Genomic DNA, 26877 nt, shown 5'->3' with positions numbered 1-26877 from the left:
GCCGCCGGGGGTGGGGGGGACAGGGGGGCCGAGACCCCACCCCCCAGCTGCCGAGGCGCGGAGACGAGCGGCGCCCCACGGGGCCCGGGGAACGCGGAATCCCCTCCCACGGATGAGCCCTGCGCCCACCCCCCCAGCCTGCGGAAGCCCGCAGAGGGGCGCTGACCCCCAAGGCCGCCTGGAGAGTGACTGAGGTCAGTACTGCTGGGGCTGGTGGGGGGGGGGCGTTGTTGATCCTCCCTCCTCTCCCATCAGCCTCCCCACCCCGACCCCCTCCCCAGGCCACACCTCGTGGAGGAAGGCACCCGTGGTGGGCCACGTGGTCTCTCTGTTCAGGGTCTCCTCCCCCCCCTCCCCCCCCGCCCTGATCTCAGGGTTCGCAAAAGAGGAAGCAGCAGCCCGGGAAAGGAGGGAGGAACCTGGACCCAGGGCTTTACCACGGAAGGATACTTAATGAAGAGTAGTTTGCAAGGTGCTTTCCATCAGAAAGTGTAAATTATTCCAGCGGCTGGGCGGGTGTGATCCTAGCTGCTCAAGAGGCTGAGATCCCGGGGTCACATTTCGAAGCCCAGTCCAGGATTACGTTCAACCAGCCAGCGAGGTGCGGTGGGAAGGAGGAGGGAGCCAGTCCGGAGTAGAAAAGCCAAGTGAGAGCTACAGGCCCTGAGTTCGAGCTCTACCACCTAAAAAAGAAAAAAGAGCTCCTTATAATCGAAGTGATGAATCAGACCTGTTCTGATCTAAAAGTAGGTGAAAATACGGAACATGGTATGCCTTAAGACCTATTGTTACCCGTAATTCTTTCATCAAAAGAGATTGGTAGGCAAGAATGAACGGATAACACGTCCCGGTGATGTTTAAAAGAAATCGGATGCTCCTGAAACCACTTTTCTTCTTTCATTTATTGCCCTCGGTCATTCGGTACCATTCTTTGTTAACTCTCCAGTATCTGGCCTGGTTTGGAACTCAGAGGAAGGCTGAAAGAGGTGACCTGCTTGAACATGCTGCTACTCAGGGACTGTTTCACGGGGACGATTAACCAAAGCAGGGGGCCGCTAAGTGATTGAACAATGCCTTCTGCCCTAGTTCTTCCCATTTGGCTTCTCCTTTTCACTTAGACCTTTCACCAATTAAGTGAATTGAACATGAACACGCATGTAAAAAATACTTACCTGCCCTCTCCGTTCACTGACTGTGAAGTACTGACAGATTGCAGTTTAAAGCAGGCCAGGGAACAAGCAGCAGTCACTGAAATACCGTTGGATTTGCTTTACAGATTTTTCAGACCTCCTAAGACCCAGATGTGTGCGGAGCCTGAGGAAATCTGTCATCACTAACGGTGAACAGACGTCACTAACGGCGAACAGACGCAGGGGGCCTTGTGGTCAATGTGAAGATAACTCTGAGAATTGCTGGCCTTCAGATCTTTGGTTGTATGTCTACCTCAGGGGGAAAAAAAGAAAAACAGATCGCACAAAATTGTGTGAAGCGGATGGATCCCATCACGGCTTTCGAGAAGGCACCTGGCCACTTGAAGGACAACGTCAAAGTCACATACCACCTTCCACCAGGAGCCTGTCTGTCTCCAATAAAGCCTTATCCGCAGCCTTCTCACATTTTATATTTGCTCCATTTAGCTTTCATTGTGCATTGCCAGTGCTCAGGGCTAACACTCAATGCGACTCTTGAAAAGAAGGAAAAAGCTGTTAAAAGACGGCTGCTCATACAGAAAAGTTTGAGGAAATATTACTTTGTGGAGGAAAAGAAAAATAAGGTGAAAGAAAATGAAAGCTCTCCAATGCTCCCAAATCTCTTTGAATTTTTGTTATGCTTTCAGTATGTTTGTTTTTTTTTTTTGGCCAGTCCTGGGCCTTGGACTCAGGGCCTGAGCACTGTCCCTGGCTTCTTCCCGCTCAAGGCTAGCACTCTGCCACTTGAGCCACAGCGCCGCTTCTGGCCGTTTTCTGTATATGTGGTGCTGGGGAATCGAGCCTAGGGCCTCGTGTATCCAAGGCAGGCACTCTTGCCACTAGGCTATATCCCCAGCCCTCAGTATGGTTTTATTATACTTTTGTGTGATACATTTTTATATACTTAATTTATCCTAAGCATACATTACACAGAAATAGCCCTAGAGTAGCCCTTGTACATTTTCTGAATAAACTAACATGTACATATATGTAAGGTATAGGAACCAATGGCAGTGGTCATTTTCAGGAAGGTTTGTAGAAAAGTGGAATTTCTGGCTTACTTTAGATCTACCTTGTCAGAGCTTATATCTTACAGTGATCTCTGGATTATTCATATTGAACTTGTACTCATATTCACATAATCTCTATATTTAGTTCTGCCTTCATCAATGATCAAAACTAGAAAGAACTTTTTTTCTATATCTTCCATTAATTCTGTAGAACTATGGAAATCTTTAGAGCTCACAGAAGGGTAAAATAGCATACGTGTTTGTAAAATAGTAAAAGGAAGAAAGAAAGCTCTCTAAAAAAGGATCCTCATGTCTTTGTGAAAAGTTGGGAAGTTTTCCCTGATGAAGTATTGATTGGTGATTTCACACTAATTCAGATGTGTAGTTCTTTTATTCTCCAAGAATGAAATTATGTGCTGTCTGGAGCCAGCCCCTGAGGGGAGCAATGGCAGGAAATTACTAAAGAAAGCACAATTGCAACACTCCTGGAGGCTGAGTTGGGACTTGTCAGCCTCTCAGAGTGAACTGGGAAAGGCGGAGCCGGCCTTGTAGTCAACTGAATCAGGTGAAGAAGCAAAGGGTTGTGACTCCTCAGCAGCTGACCTCCTAACAACAGTCATTCCGGTGCCCTTTAATTACACTGGGCCAATCTAGACATTTACCTTCTCTAGATGAAGATAAGGACAGTCTAGATTACTTTGTGGAGAGTCAGGAGTTGAGAGCAATCCTTAGGGGCTAGGCTGCCAACACTCACCAACAAAACAGGAGACTCGGCCATGTGTTTATAAAGTCAAGAGTTGAATTGGAATCAAAGATTTCTCCATTGAAAGCAGAAACAGGAGTAATTTAACAAATAAGAACAACAGAAAAGAATATATTTTATAGTAATTAGCCTTTTCTGTTGTTTTTACTTGTTAAATTGTTTTGGTGCTGGTCCTGGGGCTTGAACTCAGTGCTGCCCCGGAGTTGCCTTGCTCAAGGCTAGTGCTCTACCCTCTTCTGGCTTTTGAGTGGTTAATTTGAGATAAAGTCTGTTGGACTTTGCTGCCTGTGCAGGCCTTGAACCTCACTCCTAAGATCTCAGCCTTCAGAGTAGAGAGGATTATAGGATAGGACTGTACCTGAATTCTTCTTAATTTACTCATCAGTTTTACTGAAGTTTCTTCATTACTTCACAATTATCTACATAAAATTGTGTTGATAGCAGATTTTAACCAAAGGCTCAAAGTTACTATTTGGTTCACTTTATGATTCTCGGTAAACATAATTTTCTCCACTTCTGGTAAATAGACACACCAAGTATGCCTCTCCCACTGTGTAATCATGACATTATAAAAATGGGAAGGCCGATAGGGTTGTAATCAAAACTCAGATTCCCCGATCTCCAATCAAAGCTACTTCAGTTCCCCAGGAAAGAGAAACAGTCCACTGATTAATTTTCATATTGATTTCAGAATTGGCTGATGTATTGGCCCAACACACACTCATAAGCTAAATGCAATTAGAAACGTCATGTAGCTATTCCTGAAGTGTATCCAAGTGGTAAATTAAGGTTAGTGGGTCCGATTTCTTCATTATTTATCATTTTATTTAGTTGACTGGAAACTCCCCATCTTCCTTATTCCAAAGATGCCTTGTGAATAGTGGCTCAGGATGAACTGGCCAGAATGGTCGCTCAGTGTCCTGGGCAAATCCAATCCATCTCTTCTAATGCCTTCCAGGACTTTTCTTTTGCTTTTCCCACTGCTAAAAAATTCCTTTGTGCGTGAAGTCTCAGTGAAACTGAGTTCCAATCAGGCTTATTACAAGACCCTTACATAAAGTCTTCTTTGACTATTTGTCTTGGTGCGGTATAATTCCTACCTTGTGGAGCCTTGGGGAAGAGCCGGGGAGAAGTACTTAGGCAGGTGACTTCATAAAGTCTAAAGATGTTTTTGTGTCTCAGAGGACGGCAGCAATGTTTCCTTTGCTAACAGGGCCCCTTGCTATGACAAGCACTGGACAGGGGGGTGTTGGGTTTCTACCTTCCAGTGTGCCAGGAGCAGGAGCCTTGTACTTTCTGACCTCAGCAGGCTGGCTGGGACCTCCGCAATCACCCGTCATTAACCCCCGTGTGCTTACTCACTGAAGGAAAACAGCGCTCTACGTGTCCCGCGTCATTGCACTTAGCAGGTGAGCTCTCTTCATTGCTGTTTTGATGATGGTCATGGGAATCCTCAAACAAAATAGCATCTAGTCTTCTGCACACACACACACACACCAGCTCGAGCTCCTGGTTGGTGGTACTTAGAGGACCTTTCCAGTTTCACACCTGAAGGAAAGCCCCCACAAAGCAGTAAGCAGAGGTTGCCTGTGGGGAAAGTTCCGGTCATTTGCTGTCTCGGAAAATCAGAGTGGTAGGGAGGTTTCTTCTCAGGAGTTAGCACAGGAGCTCGGTGGAATCTGACCTCAGACCCCCCTGGCATGTTAGGTAGAACCTCATGACTGACAAAATGCAGGTAAGGGAAGATGTGTTTTCTAATGGCTGCAAGATAGCCCTGAGACCTGGGCCTAAAGCCAGCTCAGATGGCAGGGCGCGGGCCCCCCAAGGCGCCGGGGGTGTGGTGAAGTCAGTAAGGGGCATTGGGCCCCTGTCCAGACGGGGGCAGCCCCAAAGTGACCTGGCCCGTGGGACTGGTGAAGAAAAGGGAAAGCCCCAATCCTGCCGGTGACTGACACGGCCCGCACAGACGCAGTGCCCGGGCCTCAGACACCAGTGCGGAAATCTCAAAGACCCAGGCGGCAAGCTTTCTTGGTAGGCATTTTATGAAACTGTGGTCATAATAATTGCCTGCGTACCTTCATAGGTGTTGAGAACGGACCCCTCTCTCAGTTTAAATAGAATGGGTTTTGTTTGTGCTCCCTGTGAGCACTTGACATGAGATTCAGGTTTCAAGCTCTAATACTGGAAACGTCAGCTCTGCCTTCCTTCTTTGGCAAAGACTCCACAAGTCTCCTTTTCCTTTGATAGTTGATGGTACAAGCAAAATTTCGTCGACCTTAATGCCATAAAAATGTTCCCATTAAGCAACAGATGCACAAACAGCCTAAAAAATTCTTACACATACGTCTGAGACCACAGTCCTCTACAACTTCAATTTTGTAATCAATTCTGGAAATCATAGCAGCCATGAGAAATTACATAGAACCCATCATGTTTTTGTTTCTTTGGCATCAAGTCTAGTCACTTCCAAATGCTTTTTCCAGTCAAAAAGATTCCCTAATATACTAGTATGGGATATTAATCATGAATTTCTATTGCATTCATTCATCAAAAATCTCAATTTTCTTCTGCTTTATAATAATGTCTGAATCTTGCTAACCAAGGATAGTCAAGTATTACATTCTTATTTTTTTCTGACAATGTAAAACTGACGTATTTAGTTAATTCTCTACTTTTAATCTAGTTCCTTCTTTTTAATCTAATTTTATTGTCAAGGTGATGTACAGAGGAGTTACAGTTTACATACTTAAGATAGTACATTTCGTGTCATACTTGTTACCCCCTCCCTTGTTTTTTCTCACTTTCCCTCCCCAGTTGTACAATTAATTTCCAACATATTGTCTTGTGAATATTGCTATTACATTGGTTCGCCTTTTATCCTCTGTCTCACCATTTTGATGTTCCCCTTCCCTTCCCTAATTCAGATAAACGTATATACAACATCCAGGATACCAAAATCAAATACAGTGACATCAGGGGGGAAAACCAGAGGAAGGAAAAAAGAAAAAAGTGGGAAAACCAGAGGAAGGAAAAAAGAAAAAAGTGATATATATATATATAATATAATATAATATATAATATAATATAATATATATATATTAGAATTCTATGCTTCTTTGGGAATTATTGATATTGCTCCATTCATAAGGAAATGGAAAGACTTGGAAAAAAATCATATTAAGTGAAATGAACCATACCCAAAGAAACATAGATTCCATGGTTTCCCTCATTGGTAATAATAAGTAAATGTCTAAGATAGTCCTAGCAGAGAATCACAATAGCTCAATAATTTTGTACATATGATCATATAAAATGATGCTAAGCGAAATGAACTCCAAGGTATGCAAACGAGTTTCTTAATCGTTATTTTTAATGTACTGTGTGATTTTTTTCTAGTTCCTTTTTAATGTAAATGTCCAGTGCCTTGAACTTTGCATAGCTCATGGTCTTTCCTGTTTCCATGCATCAGTCTTTAAGGAACAAGTCTATGTCTTGTTTGCAGTATGCACTTCAACCTATTCTAAATGTTTGCCCATATTCTTCCAAGTCTTCTTAATTCTGCTTCCCAGATGCAAGGGCTAAACCTGTGGCTTGCTTTATGTGCAGTAAAAATTCATAAGCAGTCCTATGTTGTTTCTCCTGTTTCTTTCTTTGAACATGAATCAAGAGTTCTGAATCACAAACAGACAGAACCCCCCCACCCCCCACACACACCAGAGGGGAAATTTTTCTTACAATGCTTAGTAACAAGACTGTTAGCCCTCTGCCTCAAGTAAAGCGAACTCAACCTACACACGTGTTTAATGTCAACAAGACACAGTACGGAGCTTGACTCAGAGGCTGCAGTTGTTATCAGTGATGACCTGTGTAATGAGGAGTCCAACAGGTAAATGACTAACTACCAAAACATTCACAGGCACCGGAGCAGCTGTGGGAAGATCACTGAATCTAGGGCTTGGGATCCACCCTTCCACCTGCTCAGGAGTAAGTGCACAATGGAGTAGTGTTACCTCACTGGAAGATAAGCAAAGCAACCCAGGGTATCAGTTATGGAGTTTTGGACTTCAGCTCTAGTAAATTTCCTGGTGAAATGTGAGCTTCCCAACAAGCTAAAGCACGAATTATGATAGTTCACTCTGAAGAATAAATAGGTGAAAACATAGGAGGGCACTCTTATTTATTTTAGAAAGAAATACGACATGCAAAGTTGGAAGTGATACTGGGAAGCATTTAGAATTAGATAATCCCTTACAGAACAAAGCTCTAAGTTTATCAGGTAATAACTATGTAGTAATAAAAAGAATACATGGGAAAAGTGCTTTCAGCACAACCAGCTGTGGGGATGGGAGAGCGTGGGGGGATGGTAGCATTGGTCATTGATATAGAATTGGTTAAATGACAGGTTTTACTTATTGTGACAGTTTAAGAAAATAGCGAAAAGAGCATTATCAGGACAACAGAATCCCTCCACATTCCTTGAATCCTTAACAGCAGTAAGTGTAGGCTAAGCTGATAATCTGATCTGGAAAAAAATAACTTATGTGTGATAAAATCATTGCTCTACTTCTTCTTGGAGAATGAGGTTTGGAGTGAGATGTAGTTACTATATTTTCCAGAGATCCTGGTTCCCTCCAGAGATCCTTAATGATAAACTTAAAAAAAAAATCTCTAAAGGAATTGTTTTTCTTTACTTCTTGTTCCAGATGTGATATTGTAGTTTTAAATTAAAGTCATGATGACACGTGTGGGAGAATAACTTCTCTGACCAGTGGAAGACTTAGCCTCCGCACAGAAGCTCTTATGCCTTATTAGCACACTAATAGGCCTATGGGGAAAAATCTCCATTAAAGAAGTCGCCTGTGTTTGATGGCCAAAGGAAGCCACCTTTGTCATGAGACTTTTTCCCCTGTACAAAGCCTCCCTTGGGAGACTTGTTTGACCAGCTGCCATTAGGAAACCGCTTCAATGTAAATAGGGAAGTCTCTTCACAGGAAATAGGGAAGTCTCTTCACAGTTAATAGAGACATCTTGGTCAAAGTCTTGAGGAAATAGTAGCTAGGTGATAAAGTTTTGCCTTGACTGGTTTATTCCTCTGTCAACAATTGTAGTTGCTCAGCTCTTTGAAGTAGCTCAGCCCTTAATAGTAAGCACTCTTTGAAGTAGCCACCTTTTGTAGTAGGTAAACTTTTGTATTAGTTTCCTTCCTCCCAGTAGTATCATCCTCAACTTTTGTATTTGAGATGGATATCATGCTGTATTAACTTTTACCCTGGAAATTGTGAGTTGATTTATAACCATATATAAACCCTGGCCCTCCTGAAATAAAGTGTGTATTGGTCCACTCGCCTCTGCATCCCCCGTGTCCTGACTACGGTTGCAGTTACCCAGGTCCAACAGACATGTAACATTTTCTCACATGTCATTGTGGTGTGTGTGTGTGTGTGTGTGTGTGTGTGTGTGTGTGAGAGAGAGAGAGAGAGAGAGAGAGAGAGAGAAATAGAGAAAGAGAATCAGAAGAATGGTTTGCTTTTGATATTTTTCCCTGAAATTACTTTAGTGAAATTAGTCAGGTAGCATTTATGCTATTTTTGCAGACAGTAAATATGAGAAAAGGAATTCAGAATAAGGATATTCGAACAGGTATAACATTACTAGACTAGTTTTAAAATTTAAAAAGTGGTAACCAAAATGATATTACTTCTTTATGAACATACATTTCTTTCATTTTCTTGCATAGATAGTTTCATGAGCTTCATTTTTAGAGTCTTTGGATTAAAAACATGATATATACATCAAAACACTGATATCATTGGGAAGCACTTTTCTATGTAAATCTGTATATTTGGAGGAAATTTCTGAGACTATGCATCAGGTGTTCAGGGTCAAAATTGTTCTTGAAGTCCTGGAATAGATTCTATTTGACCATGTAGGTATGATTCACATCCCTTCAGTGAAAGTTATTCATGTGCCAAGAAACAGCACAGGATATAAAGACACTTTTTTTCGACTGGCTATTAGGGACCAAGGATGTGTTGGGATGCTGCCCTTTTTGTTTATTTAAACTTGACTCCTGATGGTGAAGGAAGTAGGAGCACAGGAACGCAATTTAGACCTCAGGTTTCTGCTGCGTGTGGTCCTCGAGTGCAGGGAATTGATCGTCAAGTTCTCTGTGCTTAGGGACCTAGGAGGAGAACAAGATAGGGGTGTGTCATTATTCCTTGCTTTTTTGGGGGCCTGTCTGAAGTTAATGTTCAAACAGATACTTTCATATAGTTGTTATCTAAGAATGGGCTAAGAACAGGCATAGATTCAGTTGAGGAAAAATAAAAGAACAAGAATATCAATCTTATTCATCTTGACTACAAGAAAATTTGGCTGAAAGCACCTGTGAACGTGCCCTGCTCAGTCTGTGGAGGAAATCCCTTGAGAGAAACTGTCAGTGGAATGAATAGGTAGAAAGTGCTGGACAGGAAGAGACTGCTGTTTTGGGAGGAAATTTTAAGATGCCCCGACCAATCGGCTTCAACCTTAAGCATTACTTGCTTTTGTTATTTACATTGAGAATCCTTTCTCACTCTGTTTCTCAGGACCCTTAGTGATTTTAATGAATAGATACTTTAAAGGATAGGAGTGAAAGGACTTCTGTTATTTCAATTCTCCCTTTCCCTCATTTTTTTTTATACCAGTCCTCAGGGCCTCAGGGCCTGAGCACTGTCCCTGGCTTCTTTTTGCTCAAGGCTAGCACTCTGCCACTTGAGCCACAGCACCACTTCTGGCCATTTTCTGTATATGTGGTGCTGGGGAATTGAACCCAGGCCTTCATGTATACAAGGCAAGCACTCTACCACTAGGCCATATTCCCAGCCCATCCCTTTCCCTCATTTGATTCCTGGAAATACCATGATGAAGCTCTCTCACTAGGAAATCAATGACTTGATTCTATGTTCATAAAATGGGTGGGGAATGAAATAAGGATACTAAACCTAATACTAATGCTCCTTTGGCATCTTAATAGATGACTCCATCTTCTATTAACTTCTATCAAGATGCGAAGATGGTGTTACATAGATTTAGTATCTTTATTTCAAAGTCTGCAATTTGACTGATGGGAACATTGCCTCTATTCTGCCTACTTTCAACATACACCCCTCAGGCAGCAAGGTGAGTGAGGTGTTCACTAACAGCGTCTTCATTTACATTTCTGTTTGGAATTCTGTTCAGTACCTTCCAGTAAATAGCATCATCATAACAGTATTCATCAGGTGCCTGGTCCCAAATAGGTATCCTTAGAATTAAACCTGTGAAGCCAGAGGGAAAACAAGTGAGAATAGGAAGCAGAAGCAGAAAATCTCCTTGCATGGTAATTAAATACAGTGGGAATGCCTCCTCCTGAGGAGTCATGTCTACCACCAGGAGTTTAGAACAGGTTTGAATCTTCAATTGACTTCCTTTTCATTCCTTATTCTGTGAACATTAAGGTACAGGGAAGTGTTGAACTTTTCATTTTCTGCCTTGGAGACAGGATGTGGGCACAGCTGACACAAACCTCCCAGTCTTGTCACTCAGCCTCCGGGGCAGCTGGAATTAGCGCCAGGTACCACCTTGCCCAGCTAAGCATTCACCTGTAATGAGTCCACCAGCGACGGCCGTCCCCACCGAAGAACCCAGGGCTGCTGCCTGCATAGCCATGGAAGATCTAGGAAGCCAAACAAGAAAGAATGGTTGATTCCCTGCACACCAACACCAAACCTCCCCCACTGAAGGCATGGCCGTCTGCCCCCTGCAGGGCGGAGGACAGCACTGCACATAGTGTGCTGGGAACTGGGCCGCACACTTATTTTCTTGTTTTGTCTTTCTTTGAAACACCTGAGTGGAGTTAGAAAAGTTCTTAAACGTGCTCAAACAGGAACTATTTTCTGGATGTAGCTTCAGGACAATGTAAGATCTTCCTTATAGAGAAGTCAACACTCTGCAAACATCAGTCGCCTGATCTATTCCACTCAGTAGATGGGATTGAAGCCCAGCTGTGTGCCAGCTGCTCTCCTCCATGGAGAGAGGGGAGAGGTAGAAAGCACCCGTGAGCCCTGTTTCCTCACCCACTGGAGAGATACACTGCTTATGAAATTCAGAGATTACATTGGAAAGGCAAATTTCAGGCTATTTGATAGAACTCACTACCAATGTGTAAGGAGATGTCTACCTTCCTATGGCCAGCCACCTGGAGATGAAATCAGTAGAAAAGATTCTACAACAGAGGGAATGATAGCAGGTGGTACAAGTCGAGAGGCATGAGGTATTACAGGAGACATCAATGCCCCGGGGCCATGGGAATCAGCACCAGGCCCCTCTCACAGCAAGTAAGGAACAGTTGTGCAAGGTGAGAAAAATGGGGATACAAGAAGCAAACAGCAAGAAAATATTTGTTCTCTTCTCTCTGATAAGTGAGGAATCTGTGTCAGGCCAGCAAGATGGAAATCCATTTCCTACTCACTTGCTGGGCACGTTCATGGCTATCGCCACGATACTGGCCAGGCCGCCCATAACACCAGGTAAGCCGTGCAGATAATGGACGCCACAGGTATCTTGGATCCTCAGCTTGGTAGCAAGCAGTGGCTAAGAATGGAAGAGAGGACACCTCATTATTTTGGTAGATATGTAGATTTCCCCAAATGAATAATTTCAGAAGCTTGTTTGTTTGTGGGGCTTGAACTCAGGGCATGGACATGGTCCCTGAGCTTTCTTGCTCAAGGTTAGCAGTCTACCACATTGAGTCACAACGACACTTTGAGTGTTCTGGTGGTTAATTGGAGACAAGAGTCTCATGGACTTTCCTTTCCTGGGCTGGCTTCAAGCCAGGATCCTCAGATCTCAGCTTCCTGAGTAACTATGATTACAAGCCTGAGCCTCCTGCACCCAGCAGAAGCGATTATTAAAAAATAAGTTAAGGCTGAGAATATGGCCTAGTTGCAAGAGTGTTTGCTTTGTATACAGGAAGCCCTGGGTTCGATTCCCCAGCACCACATATATAGAAAACGGCCAGAAGTGGCGCTGTGGCTCAAGTGGCAGAGTGCTAGCCTTGAGCAAAAAGAAGCCAGGGACAGTGCTCAGGCCCTGAATCCAAGCCCAGGACTGGCAAAAAAAAAAAAAAAAAATAGAAAGAAAGAAAGAAAAATTAAGTTGAATTTTGATATGGATACACAGATCGATCACATGATGTTTTTAGAATATACATAGGTTCTATAAAGTGGTTTCACCAGTGAAGCAGTGAGTCATCCCTGTACATCTTTATTTGCATGGCTTGGAGGGGCTAAAATAATACCCACTGTACATGAGTTCCATACGTTTAAAAGATCTGTGTTCCTCTTGCCCTAGGTTGTTCATCCTATGTCACTTCTACTTTGCATTTTCCCATTTCCATCTTAACCCCAAAGAAGAGAATTTTGTGGGTGAAAACTGAAATCCACCGGAACCAAATGCTTTGATGACACTGATGACAAAATTGCCATTTCAGTCTCTGGTGGTTGGGTTTGGAGGGTTGTGATCTTAGGGCCTACTCTTTCTCACCTCTGACCACAGCTCACATCTCTTAAAAGAGTCCAGAGCCCTTCATTATGCCATGCTAAACAGAAACAACATCTTCAGTAGGAGAAGAGCATCCCTGGAGAAGAGCAGCACACAGGTACTTAACAGTGACTTTGTACTAATTGTAAATACCTGGCATGGGGCTCTCTCCTGATACCCAGAAGTCACTGCGCCACCCACTGACTGAGATGTGTGTGGGGTACCCCAGAAAGGAAGACAAAGGGCATGCACACAAGGAGAGCCCCTGGGGGCAGGGCATTGATTGTCTGCCTTTTCACCTGTGTCTGGAATGTGAGAAGCAAAGGGTGCAGGTTTCAGATTGGGCGCAGCACGTGTGCCCTTACTTACAGACAGGAACTTGTATCCGAGCACAGAGACCATTCCCGCCGCACTCCCAATGACCATGGATGCGAACGGCTGGATCTCCATGTCCGCACAGGTGCCCACCGCGACTCCCCCGGCCAGGGTGGCATTCTGGATGTGCACCTGTGTGGAGGAAAGGCCCAGCCTAAGTGGACCCCATATAGGTGGAGCTCACAGAGAAGGGTGCGGATTGCAGAGGACCCCTGGCGGTCTTAATATCAGTAGCTACTGCCATTAAATCATTGAAAATAATAGGAGTGGAAAGAGTAGAACCAAACTATAAAAATAACATTATCATTGTTAACACTCCCCCTCCCCCAAATTAGGGTGGTTTTGGAGCTGCTAACATCCCCAAAGATTGGCACTTGCTGTCTTCCTTTGCAGGCTGCTTTAGGAGTGTATTAGTCAGCAGGCTAAGGAGACCAGCGGTGAGAGAACAGGAAAGAAACTGTCCTGGGGAGAGGGGAGAGCACCGAGTAAACCCAACAGGGTCTGCCCACTGATGCAGCTCAGACAAGGCTACGCTATGGTAACCCAAACGAACACTGTGCCTGAAGGGTGCTGTGAAAATCTGTGATAACGCAACAGCCAAGAGAAAAGGTCAAGCCACAAAAGAGCATCTGAGGATGGAGCACAAAGAATCATTTCGTGTCCCGCAGATCACCCAGAAACCCCCAGTTTAGTGTAGGAGGAGATGGTTCCTAATATTGAGAGAGAACCACCCATCTGTACATGAATGACTTCACTCGTTGTCTCTTAGTATCCCTAGTGATGCAACTGGAATGGATTCGAAATACTTGTCAACCATTCTGTGAAAAGTAGACCTTAGTATCCATTTCTGTGCCACAGGCGAAGAGGAGAGCCATTTCTTTAGCTCACAGGCAAGAAACACCAGGAGACCGGCTGGAATGGATTTTGAAGTTGCAAAAATACGAAGTGTCCACACATCCCTCATCTGTCTCCCCCAGCGTTGTCATCTTACATTATCATGACAAAGGAAATTAGAGTTAATTCAAAACTATTAAAGACATTATTTGAATTTCTCCATTTTTCCCACTAATATTCCTTTTCTTTTCTAAAAATTCACCTTGCCTTTTGTTGTTATTTCTTTGAGAGGAGTACTTAAGTTGGGAGATCAGCGTGCCTTATCTCATTGTCCTTTCTTACTCTCTGACAAGTCTTGCATCTAGTGAAGAGTTTCTAAGATTTTGGGAACAGTTATCTTTGTTGTTATTTTATTTTATTATTATTATTTGTTTTCCTGCCAGTTCTGGGGCTTGAACCCAGGGTCTGGGGATGGTCCTTGAGCTTCTTCTGGCTCAAGGCTAGCATTCTACCTCTTGAGCCACAGTACCACTTCCAGGTTTTTTTCTGAGTAGTTTATTGGAGTTAAGAGTTTCACAGCCTTTCCTGACTAAGCTGGCTTTGAACTGCGGTCCTCAGATCTCAGCCTCCCGAGTAGCTAGGATTACAGCCATGAGCCACCAGTGCTCAGCAGTTATCTCCATTATTAGAGAAATAAATTTTCATCTTTGAAGTCTACAAGCCTGGATTCTCTACACAATTGTAAATTTTATAAATTTCTTGAGAGCACTTCAATTTGTTAAGAGTGCCTATGATTACACATGCGTGAACGAATGGGTGAATGAATACTGTATTAAAATCCTCTCCACAGGTTGGTTGTTTCATGGTGCCTCCTGTAGCTCAGCCAGTATGCAGAACTGAGCTGGATATCTGAGCAAATCTCAGCAATGCTAAGTGAGGCTTCCAGTGACAGGAATAGGACACTTACCATATCAAGCTTGCCTCGGTGCTGGACGAGGCTGGACAAGGCAAAGGCTGTGATCACGCAGGCAGCGAGGGAGAAGTACGTGTTGACAATGGCTCTGTACTGGGCGTCTCCGGGCTCAGCAATGGCTGAGTTGAAGCTCGGCCAAAATACCCAGAGGAAAATGGTCCCTGAGAAACGTCGGAAGGAACATTAGCTCGGAGGGAAGACCATAGGAGAAAGGCAGTTTGCTCTGGGCACAGATAATGTCTAGAAAAATGCTTAACAGAACAGAGGAGCACTCAGTTGGATTTCAAGACTGTGCACTTGCTTAGCAAATGCTCCCAGCCCAGAGATATTCTTTGGGGGCATCTTCACACCCACGTTGACCTTAGGATTTCCTTCCAGCTCTCATGCAGTAGACAAGCAGTGGGCAAACGCTCTCTACTCACCAATCATGGCAAACAAGTCTGAGTGGTACACCGACTCTTCATTCCAATGCCCCTTTCTCAGGCCCGATCTGTACAAGACACCAGCGACAGCCAAGCCGAAGTAAGCCCCAAAAGCGTGGATTGTCATTGATGCACCAATATCGGAGGCCTGCAGGAGGAAGGAAAATGCCAGAATGTGTTTGTAATTAGAGAAGACGGGTGGGGTCTGGGAGAATAACTTCTCTGACCAGTGGGAACTTAGCCTTGGCACAGTTACTCAGGATGCCTTATTAGCAAACGAACAGGCCTTTGGGGAAAAATCTCCATTAAAGAAGTCTCCTGTGTTTGATGGCCACAGGAAGCCACCTTTGTTATGAGACTCTCCCTTCCCCCACATAGCGCCTCCCTGGGGAGACTTGTTTGCCCAGCTGCTTTAGCAAAAACTTTTCACTGTAAATACGTTTCTTCACAGTAAATATAGAAGTCATGGTCAAAGACAATTAGTCTGGAGGAAATAGTAGCTAGGTGATAGAGTTCTGCTTTGACTGGTTTAATCCTTTGCTTTAATATCAACAATTTTTGTAGTAGCTAAGCCCTTTGTAAGTAGTCACCCTTTGTAATAGCTAAAACTTTGTAATAGCCACCTCCCTTGCAGTAGAGACCAAAACTTTTATATTGATATGGACACACACCATGCTGTATTAATTTTTACGTTTGAAGCTGTGAGTTGATTTCTAACCCTATATAAACCCTGCCCTCCTGAAATAAAGTGTGCATTGGTCCACTCGCCTCTGCATCCCCCGTGTCCTGGCTACGGTTGCAGATACCTGGGTCCAACAGTGGGGAAAGAGGGAGGGAGAAAGAGCAAGAGTGTCAAAGGAAAAGAGAGCAGTAGAAGCACAGGACACACCACAGAGGCCGACTTCTCATCTGCACCAGATACTTCCTTGACATGTGGCTGGAGAAATAATTAAGCTAATGATCTTAGCTTTATTAGAGGCCTTTCTCAGTGTGGGAACCTTCCTACACTCCACCTTGCTTTCAGGAGACTGAGAGGGGTGAGAAATTGTGCTTGAACTTTACAAGAACCCATGTAAGTCTGGGCCTGTCTTCAAATGTTTCAATATCTGTAGGCAAAACATCTGCCTCCCTCCCTCCCTCCCTCCCTCCCTCCCTCCCTCCCTCCCTCCCTCCCTTCCTCCCTCCCTCCCTCCCTCCCTCCCTCCCTTTCTCCCTCCCTCCCTCTCCTCCCTTCATTCTTGAGTGGTTAATTGGAGATAAGAGTCTCATGGAGACCTTCCTGCCCAAGTTGGCTTTGAAGGGGGATCCTCAGGTCTCAGCCTCCTGAGTAGCTAGGATTACAGGTGTGAGCCACTGGTGTCCAGCAATCAGTAACAGGGAAGAATTTTGATCTAGTACATAACAATTTTGTATATACAGCTTTATACAAGGCTGTTTACCTTTATAAACAGGAAGTAACCATTGGTAGTGTAATAAAGGTTTGGGTGCTGGATAAATAAGGGTTCAGATGCAGATTAAAGGGAGTCATTTGCCACATGGAGTCATCAGTTCTATGGAACACAAAAGCCACCTACAATAATATCTGACATTTTTTGCAACGATGAAATGAAGTAAGGTGTATACAATTCAAGTTTGCCAACAGGCACTTGGTAATTGTGGCTGTCAGCATAATGCTGTGGTATTCTGTGTGCTCTGGGCACCCTCCACGTGTTACAGCCAGAATGGATGCCAGGGATAGGTCCAGATGAGTTCTCTGCACTTACCATGAATATGTTACCAACCAGATACTCATTGCCAGCAAAGACAGTGATTTCTAGAATTGTCATGATCAGCATTTGGATGGGACTCGTTTTCCCCAAGACGGCTCCCAAAGAAATCAGAACTGTGGCTGTACTGAAGTCCGCATTTATCATGCTGGGGGAAGGAGAAAAATAAATGGAAGAGTAATGCATACCTAAACCATGCATACCTAGAGGATGGAGAATAAGGCCAGCCCCCTGGCTCCGGTTAATCCAGAGAGCAAGCTCTGCTCCTGCTAGCACTCATCAGGCATTGCCCACAGGCCTACGCTCACCCCCACGTCCTTTTTCTCCCACTTCCTTCCTCTCTCTTCCACTTCACTTTCTTCCCCTGCCTCCTTCTTTTCTATTTCAAGGGATTCTTTACAGTACCCAGCACGTCAAACTGGACAAGCTATAGACATCTCCGCGGAGCAAGGCACTGATTGGGTTTCTAGGATCTCAACCACGCCTGGTTGTTTGAGGACACAGTTTTCCATCAGTTCAAAGCCTGGCTACCAAGGGACATCCTGGGACAGCTCTTGCCGATGAGACACCTGGTTGAAAAGTGGACTTGGTCTTTGTGTCACACAATGCCACACGTCAGGTAGCTTGTAACCCACGGAAAGGCATTTCTTTTCATGTGGGGGGCTGGGAAGTCTAAGGGAAGGTGCTGCTGGAGGTGGTGTCTGGTGAGCAGGTGTGCGTGCTGCCTTCTCGCCCGGAGTGAACGTGGCGGGAGGCGTCAAGCATCTCTCCCAGGAACCTGCATCTACACTCTCATCCCTTCCGTGGGAACTCCACCCCCATGACTTCACCACCTTCGGAAGGAGCGTCGCCAAAGTGGTTAAAATCTCAGCACGGACATGCGTCCTTTTGGGTGCAGGAGGGTGCCCCAGCGTCCCCAGCTCAGCGGAGGCACTCACTTCTCGATTCCGATGGCAAACGCCTGCCCCCAGCTGTGAAGGAGCCCCTGGACCAGGGTGCCCCACTGCAGGCCCAGGGCCGCCAGGAGGAGGTTGAAGCCCACACCCCCGAAGCCGTACTTCTTCAGGAAGGTCATGAGGAAGCCGAAGCCAACGAATATCATCACATGCACGTCTTGAAATACTGAGGAGGAAAAGAGCAGAGGAAACGCATCTTTAGGACGAGAACACAGGGAAGGGGTGACATGTCGGTCCATCCAGTTCATTCAATGCCACCAGCTCCAAGTAAAACTCCGCAAGGGGAAAGCACTGTCTGGGGAGAGATGATACCTGCTGTTACACACCACCGTAGCCTCACTGGGTCAGATGTAGAGTTTGGCTCCTGTGGCCAGAACTTCCAGCCAGAGTGATGTGAGCATGCAGCTAGTGTCAATCGGCTATAGATGACGGCCATGAGAACGTAGTCAGTTACTCAGTATTTGAACCTTTTCTTGGGAAATTATGTGCTATCATACAGTGACTTCTTCCATGTTTGTGATTTTCCACCCGAGGAGAACCTCACAGAACCCCCTGCAAGTTTCATCTGCTCTTCAGTCATTCTCCCAATCCTCCAGGGGAAATTACAGTTTCATCCTGCCTTGCGCTCGGTTTTCTGTGTATACTCCATCTTATCCTCTGTCACCTGGCAGTGCCATTTATTTACAATGTGTCACACTATAATAGTCGATGAAATGCACATGTTGTTTACTATGTTGTGCGTTCTCATATATATACTCATGTACATTCCATATTATTTTGTATGTGCATGTAAATGCATACATGCACACGCATACTCACACACACATATATGTATTGTGACAGGGATTGAATCCAGGGCCTCATTGCATGCTAAGCAAATGTCATACCCCTGAGCTACAATCCTAGGCATGTTTCTGGGTAGAAAGGGTTAGAACATAGTCATTTAAATCTGTAGGTAAGAGACAGGGAAATAAATGTTTGGTGGATGACTTGATGTATGTAACTACATCAGCTCTGGAAATCACACCAATTGTTCGTTGAGCTGAGCATAGTGCCTTATACACCAGGAAACACTAGATAAAGTTGTATGTGTGCGCACATGCTTCCTATGTTAAATGTGAGCCCACCTCCCACAACTAAATCCTGTTAGTGCTTTTATCCACCAGGGGGCATAAGAACCTCATCTATTATTTAAGTTGTTCAAACAGCTTGGGCAAATGCCTGAGCTCCTGGGTTTGTATATAGTGTTTACAATCCATTCCTTTATTTGGGGGTAGTGGAGATGAAAGAATCGCCATTCTTCTTTTCTGAAAATCCAGTAAAATAAAATACTATTCACCTGGATTTATCAGTTATTAATATTTCCTGTTTTTGATGGCTCTTTCTCATTGTATGACATACAGACACACACATTCTTCTGAACCATTTGAAAGTAGGATGACACTTTGTTCCAAACTACGTTAGCTTAAGTCTCATAAGCAGAAGACCATTCCAAATAAACACAAAATCATCACCACGTCCAAGAAATGCAACACCGATACATATACAATATCATAATATCTTATATATAATTATATGCAAATTCCATTTGTTCACAAACTACCCTTTTATACAAGTTTTTGACTTGTTCTTCATTCAGGCTTTGTGTGTTTTTTTTCTTTTTGTCTTAGTGCATCTTCAGACACTTCTAAAATCGAGCAATCCTTCCCTGTGTTTCTGACTTGTGGTATTGTACCACTTTTTTGCAAATGTCATACTTTGCATTGGTTTGATGGGTTTACCATGTTTCACCATGGTATTGTTCTACCTTTTATACACGCGTTATACTTTGGGTTTGTGTGATTGGTTCACCATCACACCAAATACTTTGTCAGGAAGATGGCATTGGCATTGTGCACATCATTGGCTCCCACCAGGTGGCCTGTAATTTGTCTTTCCCATTATTGGCAATGGTGAATTTGATCTGTGGTTTAGTGCTTGAGCAGTGCCCTGTCATTGCTCCATTGCCAGTGTCTGTCTTGTAAACGACAGAGTCTCCAGAGTGATTCTCTCTGACCGTGCGAGGGCCCCGCTCTGCATTCATTTCCATCCAAATGTTCTTGCAACCCATCCCTGAATGATGTCAGAATTACTTATGCACATCGCTAGTCCAGAGCATAACGTTCACTACCGTTCGCTAGGGTCATGGTGTGCTGTACACCTGGTCCCAGAAACCACTCACCCATCACAGGCTACTGGAAAGTTACCATTTTAAGTAATTTCCTTCCAGTTTTGTTTTGCCTCAAATTTTGTGATTTACCTTGGGGCTTTTATTTTGGGACTTAGTTGGGATAGTTTGAATTGTGCCAGTTACTCAGCTCTCCAAATCTGAGTAGTAATTTTGAACCACACTGATCTTACACCAGATTTGTGCCATTTTGTTTATTATTCTGGGTTGCATCTTGTTCCTTTCATCCATGTGTACTAGATGGTAAACCTTGCCACGAAAGGTTTGTGTCTGTTTCTTTTCTTTTCCTTTTTCTGGTTTTGCAGAGTTGAGGGCTGAACTCAGGACAGGCAAGTGCTCTTCCATTAAGCTAAATCTCCAGCCCTGGGGTGCCTGTTTCTATCTTAGAGTAAACTTACTGGAGCAAATGCTTGGTACGGTAAAGAGAAATACATATATGTATATATACACACACACATATATATAATATGATAAATAATTGAATAAAATATATGAGGCATACAGAATTCAATACGATTCTGGTTTATTGCTAACTTTCAAATTATAAGACTTCATTAATCAAGATTAATCAACCCAGTGTAAAGGCAAGTGGATATGGATTCTGAGTCTCCACTGATGATCTTAACTCTGTTCTGAGCCATCTGTTTTGTATTTTCTGCTAAGTCACCCTAGGTCAAAATTTCTGCTATGAAGGTTCCTTATTACGTGATAGCAGTCAAAAGTGTGGGGGTGAAAACGCAGTGTCATGTCGTTAATAGGCTGCAATGTGTGAGTATCATTGCTACAGTTTTAAATAAGTTTTAAAATTGAGTCTTGTTTAAAAATAAGTAATCTATGTAATAATTATGTCTTACTGTCTCCCTCCCTCATTAGTCTGCTAATGAATGGATTTGGCTCATAATTAGTATACAGTAAATGGTAATATTATGTATTATGTATGTATGTATAATGTATTATGCATAGCCTGTCCTTCTAAACCAGAAACTCAACTTCTCTTTTTAATTTTCAGCCACCATTCTCAGAGAGGGACTCTACTTTATGATATGTAAAGTACTCACCATTTTCTTTGTATTTCAAAGAAATAAACTGCTTTCGCTTCTGAATATCATAACCCCTTGAGCGCATGCTTTAAAATGACCACCCTAGAACTTCCCACATCCTCCTAAGCACCCCATTCGTCTTCTTTTTTTTAAGAATGTAAAACCCTCTTTTTCTTTCTTGTGACCCCTTCGTCTGTCATGGACTCTCAGAGTCCAAGCTTCTCTTCATATCACTCTAGTTTTGTCTCCATTCTCTCCCCTGCCAAGTTCCCAATAGTGAGTAATAAATTCAAGGAAAAAAACAGGGCAACATAGCAGTCATTACCTAACACACACACACACACACACACACACACACACACACACACACACACACACGATCGGTTATTTTAACATTACACTTCTTGTTCCATATTTGAATCTTGATCTGAGATTCTATCCAAATACCATCACAACAGGGAGAAGACCAGTTTCCTCTGCAGAAATGTACAGTGCCTGGAAACTTTACAGTCAGAAATGTACAGAAACATTACAGTTAGAAATGTAGACTGCCCTGACCCTTCACAGTCAGAAATGCATGATGCCCAGACACTGTACAGTCAGAAATGCACATGGTTAGCATTCCCAACTGTTTCCTAATTCTATTCAGAGCTCAAGACCCAACAGTCCCCAAACGTCACATCTGAGAATGCAATGCACATAAAAAGTAGAAATCGCCTACTCACGAGGATATAGCGGAAGGAATCTGTCCATTGCTGTAGGTCTGGTGATGTTGCCTTGCTGGGGGACTTGTGGATATGTCTCATATCGAACAAATTTTGCAAATAAAACGATCATGGCGACCTCCAGGCCTATGGCCAGGAGAGGAAACTTGAACCTCATGCTGGTGGCGAAGGAGAGAGACACACTGGGCTGTAGAAGCTGTGAGAGGTTGATAAGAAGAGAACGCTGCTCTGTGAGGCAATGGGTGACATGTGCAAAATCCCCAAGGACGTCACCAAAATGGGCTGATTGGTTCAAATGCCCTGCCCATTGGGGAAACTTATGCTCTACAATTTCAGTCATGTTGAGTGTTAGTTTAAATCTAAATCTATGGTTTAAAGCCAAATCTGACACAAAATGGCCAATTGCAAAATTATATAGGATGCTATTTAACTTAATTCAGTGGACACTTTTTTGTTAAAGATCAAGATATTTTTATCCTAATAATTTATACATGCTTCTCATAGACTTATTTATAGTTACTTATCTCCATTGACTTCTGAAAATACTTAATAATTGCTTCAATCTTCAGCAAAATGGACAACATAGAAATCAGAGAATGGCAAAGAGCAACATTATCCTTGCCACAGAAGTAGCACACCCGAGGTAGATGCTTTTTTTTTTTTTTTTTTTTACCAGTCCTGGGCCTTGGACTCAGGGCCTGAGCACTGTCCCTGGCTTCTTTTTGCTCAAGGCTAGCACTCTGCCACTTGAGTCACAGCGCCACTTCTGGCCATTTTCTGTATATGTGGTGCTGGGGAATCGAACCCAGGGCTTCAAGTATACGAGGCAAGCACTCTTGCCACTAGGCCATATCCCCAGCCCAAGGTAGACACTTTTTGAATGGACATCATATAGGTTGGAAATCATGCCAGACTCTGTAGCACTTACAAATCTAATAAGCTTCATCAACTTCCATGATGAAGTTAATGATTTATCTGGGAAGGCAAAAGTATATGCAAATGATTGATTATATAGAAACAAAGAAGTAACAAAATAGTATTTATGTGATATATTTCCAAATGACAGAAAGAACAAGTATGAAATTTCCTTCACATACAAATGGATATAGGTTGAAGAGTCGAATTTGTTAATACATGTTAGACACATATAAAATTGTCATAATGCAACCCCTAAAATATACAAAATTTAACAAATGTTAGAGAACATATACAAGACAGAACATACTTGTATCTTTGATCCATAGATAGTACAATTGTGTTGGCAATGTAAACTATTATAGAGCAAAATTTATCTCTAGCACTTATTGCCTTGGACCAAGGCCACAGCAACGGTTTGTTGGACAGAGAGACAGCACGAAGAACAAGTTTTGGAAGACCAGGGCAGGTGTGAGTAGTAGCAAGTGGTTAAAAAAAAAACTAGATGAAAGATCAGATTGGGAGAAAAGGAAAGAGTTCCTGAAGCTAGAGCTGATTGGGCAGCTGCGCTGGGTGGCTAAAAGCCATAGTCCACCTAGTATTGGAGATGCTAGATATTGATTATTATCCCATTGACAATGGCAAAAGAAGTAGTTTTGTCCATAAATAGATAGTTTTCTTGACTCCTTATTCAGATATACACATATGTAAATATGCAAGTAAATAAATACCATGGGATATACCTTCTAGTCTTAGAAAAGGAGAGAAAGAGTTTAAGTAGGGCCAGGGCTAATCAATTATGTTGGTAGTGTTGATAAATGGATAAGCTATTCAAGACAACCATGTTGAATGCAAACTTCTTCCCTCCATCCTGGAATTGTTCTCATGGTCAAACAGATCTTTGTTCAAGAACTTAATGCCAACAGTTACATACAATTCCCTGCACTAGACCTATGTCCACAAGTTTCTACTCCACATATGAAGGGGACAAAGTGCAACTGATTGCTAGCCCAAGAATACCAAGTGTTTATATGTGGCAGTGTGTGTGTGTGTGTGTGTGTGTGTGTGTGTGTGTGTCAGTCTGTCTGTCTTTCTATCTGTCTGTCTTATGCTTTTCCACAACACAATGTGCGATATTTAGGACTAAATGATTTCTGAGCTGTTAAAAAGTACACAATTCAAACACTTGGAAAAAATGGCTCTTTCTTCTGTCCTTTAGGGCAGGCTTCTTGTCACTTTCCTCTAACTTGGCCATCCTAGAATGATAAGAAACAGGATATCATTGATAAGATGCTATCAGACTCTCAGTGTTTGCCTAACAACTTCCTTCTGCCACAGAATCCAATCCAGGATCCTTTCTGGAACGGACTATTTGTGTCTCACCCCCCCACCATGTGTGAGACTCCACCATCTTTCCTTGTGTCTCATCATCGTGGCTTGATTTTCTGCCTAGAGAATTCATAATGATTCTCCAGTAAAAACGTGCATGGTGGCCACTGTAAAGAATTAAACTGAAGGACAGAGGAGAAGGTGGTGTGAGAGAAGGAGTGGTAGGGAGGGGAGAGAGGCAGGAACTTCCCACCTGCGTAGTGGCCGGGCCCTGGGAGTGTGCAGCAGCGTTAGTGGGAGGGACGTCACCCGCCTGCAGCAAGCTGCCGTTCAGAGATAAGGCTGCAGCTGGGGGCTTCCCGGGAAATATGACACGCTGTGACTCCTTCTCCTTCTAGAGCTTTCTCTCACTGCCCGCCACGCTTTATCACTATACAGCTGGCTGAACCCTACACACAAGGGTGGCTTCAGAGAAAGCATCCAGAGCCTTCTCCACATCGACTGATGCAGGACAGTGGCTGGCCTGGCGACATTTGCTAACTCTAATCAGATGGGGGAAATGAATAAACTCAACGAAAGGGGTGCATCACTGCGCTAGGCCAGTTGGATGGGTGTTGTGGGTGGGGCAAAGGTCTGGGCTTGGAGAATGCCTTAGCATTCTTAATGTTCGCAGCGTCTAGGGGCATCTCCATGCCAAACGTGCTTATTCCTGACCGATCCTTTCGAGAGCAAGTAGAAAAGTGGCGCCTGTAACAGCAGAGTAAAGCTCACCTGCAAATGATTCAGACACTAGAGTCTGAATCCAAGAGTCTGTCTCCATAAGACCGGCAGGTGGCCAGGAGCTGGAGGAGTACGCCTGTAATCGCAGCTGTCCGGAAGCCTCAATTCAAAGCCAGCAAGGGCAGACAGGTGCAAACTCCATCTCCACTTAAGCAGCGAAGATGCTGCTGCAATGGGAGGTGGGGCTCGAGTGGTCAAAAACGGAGTGAGAGCAGGAGACCCCCCCCCCACGTTCAAACTCTGGAACTGGGACATCCAAAAACCAACAAAAGGGGCTGGGGATATGACCTAGTGGTAGAGTGCTCGCCTTCTATATATGAAACCCTGGGTTCGATTCCTCAGTACCACGTATACACAGAAAAAGAGGGAAGTGGCGCTGTGGCTCAAGTGGTAGAGTGCTAGCCTTGATCAAAAAGAAGCCAGGGACAGTGCTCAGGCCCTGAGTTCAAGTCCCAGGACAGGCAAAAAACGAAATGAAACAAAACAAAAAGTGAAAAAGAATGACAGGGCACAATTGACTTAAAGCTTGACGAGTAGGAGCAGGATTAATGTTGCGGTTCTTTATATGCTGGAAATCTTTATTTTCTGCTGTATTTTACTTACATTGTAAATGAATGGATTATATGTAGTGGTGAATCATGATGAAGTCCTTGGTCATTTGCAATCTTCATACATTGCAGAAAAGATAGCTCAAGGTCATTATAAATTACTTCGCATCAGTTGTTTTTTTTTTTTTTGGCGTGGGAAACACAACCTATACTCTAAATTGTGATGATTTCAGGGGGTTCTGTGGTTCACAATCAGAGTTTTCCACTCTCTAGGTTATTAATATTACGCGGGGTGGGGGGTTGCTGTGGTTCACAATCAGGGCTTTTCACTTGCTAGGCAGGTGCTCTGCTTCTTGAGCCAGGCCTCCAGTCCTTTCAAATTAGGTTGTCTGTGTTTCCCAGCCGCCTGGACTATAATCAGGCTATTGACGTGTGCGGCCTGATGGAGAGCAGCAGTGACTGTCACTGTATCCGGCTGTCGATGGGGAGGGAGTCTTGCATTTATGCCTGGGCTGACCTCAAATCACAGGCTTCCCCTCTCAGCCTCCGAGGGTAACTACTTAAGATTACAGGCCCGCGCCACCAGTGCCATGTTCTCCAAGTTGTTTTTGAGAGTATAATAATGACCACAAATGGTGTTCACCATGCCATGCAATGGATCTTTCCGGCTTATTGCTTCAGTCTAAATGAATGTGCAAATGATTGACCAACACCTCCACAACCTCCTTGATCAGCATTCTGATGTTTGCTCTACTCACAGTTTGGTATAATTTCACTTAATCCTGTGACTTTTTTGCCTGTATTTTGGGGTTCTTATTAAAAAATATCATTACTTAGACTAGTATTGTGGCTTTGAGTTCTGTTTTCTTTTGTAGTACGTTCATAGTTTTATGCTTTATATTTAAGTCAATCCATTTTGTGTTGAATTTGTATCTTTTGTGAGATGAGGGCCACATTTTATTCGCCACCATATGGTGACCCATTTTACCAGCATGCATTGCTGCAGAGACGACCCTTACTCCTTTGTGTGGTAGAGGTTAGTGGGCCTGGAACAATTATCTTCATTTCATGTACTTAAATCACACAAGCCTATAGACTTGAAAAATCATGTGACCTGTCTATTAATGATTGGGAAAAGCTTGAACAGGATGTGCCTGAGAATTTAGAAAAATAAGTTTGTATTTTTGTGATATGCATCATGCATGTTAATTCTGGAACTCTTCAAAGGACAGCAGTGGAAGAGATGGTGTTAGCAGCTGGCGCTAGTTGAGTGGGTTGCTGTGACTTGAAATCACCCCGTCAAAAGTTGTTACCAACACAAGTTTAATGTTACACTTGTTACTCCGGAAAGGCGGTTCTAGCTGGCCTAGCCTCCCAGCCTTGGGACCACCTGTGGCCAAGATGGCACCTGATGGTGAACCTGGAGGCAGTCCGGTGGGCTGTGACGTAGAATAAGGCCGCCT

General features: G+C 43.7%; 1 protein-coding gene across 1 annotated transcript; it reads right to left on the bottom strand.

Annotated features, from left to right (window-relative positions):
* Positions 1–9034: 9034 nt before the first annotated feature.
* Positions 9035–22042, bottom strand: Rhag (Rh associated glycoprotein). The gene is made up of 10 exons (XM_048347641.1): positions 21843–22042; positions 17833–18016; positions 16892–17042; positions 15129–15276; positions 14701–14867; positions 12894–13031; positions 11455–11576; positions 10586–10659; positions 10188–10261; positions 9035–9144 (listed from the first exon to the last, which is right to left on the bottom strand). The coding sequence occupies exons 1-10, from the start codon at positions 21997–21999 to the stop codon at positions 9070–9072; spliced, it is 1290 nt and encodes a 429-aa protein (XP_048203598.1). The 5' UTR covers positions 22000–22042; the 3' UTR covers positions 9035–9069.
* Positions 22043–26877: the final 4835 nt, after the last annotated feature.

This window comes from Perognathus longimembris, chromosome 6 (assembly GCF_023159225.1).
Source record: "Perognathus longimembris pacificus isolate PPM17 chromosome 6, ASM2315922v1, whole genome shotgun sequence".
In the NCBI taxonomy this organism is placed as follows: domain Eukaryota; kingdom Metazoa; phylum Chordata; class Mammalia; order Rodentia; family Heteromyidae; genus Perognathus; species Perognathus longimembris.
Note: the sequence above shows the minus strand (reverse complement) of the source record. Positions and strands in the feature narration are given on the sequence as shown.

What these genes read in the sequence shown, in the direction of transcription:
- Rhag (XM_048347641.1), bottom strand. Translation starts at nt 21,999, where the DNA reads ATGAGGTTCAAGTTTCCTCTCCTGGCCATAGGCCTGGAGGTCGCCATG. An exon ending in TGGTTGGTAACATATTCATG is followed by an intron (nt 15,277 to 16,891) that starts GTAAGTGCAGAG and finishes TTCCTCCTGCAG; the next exon opens with GCCTCCGATATTGGTGCATC. An exon ending in AGACTTGTTTGCCATGATTG is followed by an intron (nt 14,868 to 15,128) that starts GTGAGTAGAGAG and finishes GACGTTTCTCAG; the next exon opens with GGACCATTTTCCTCTGGGTA.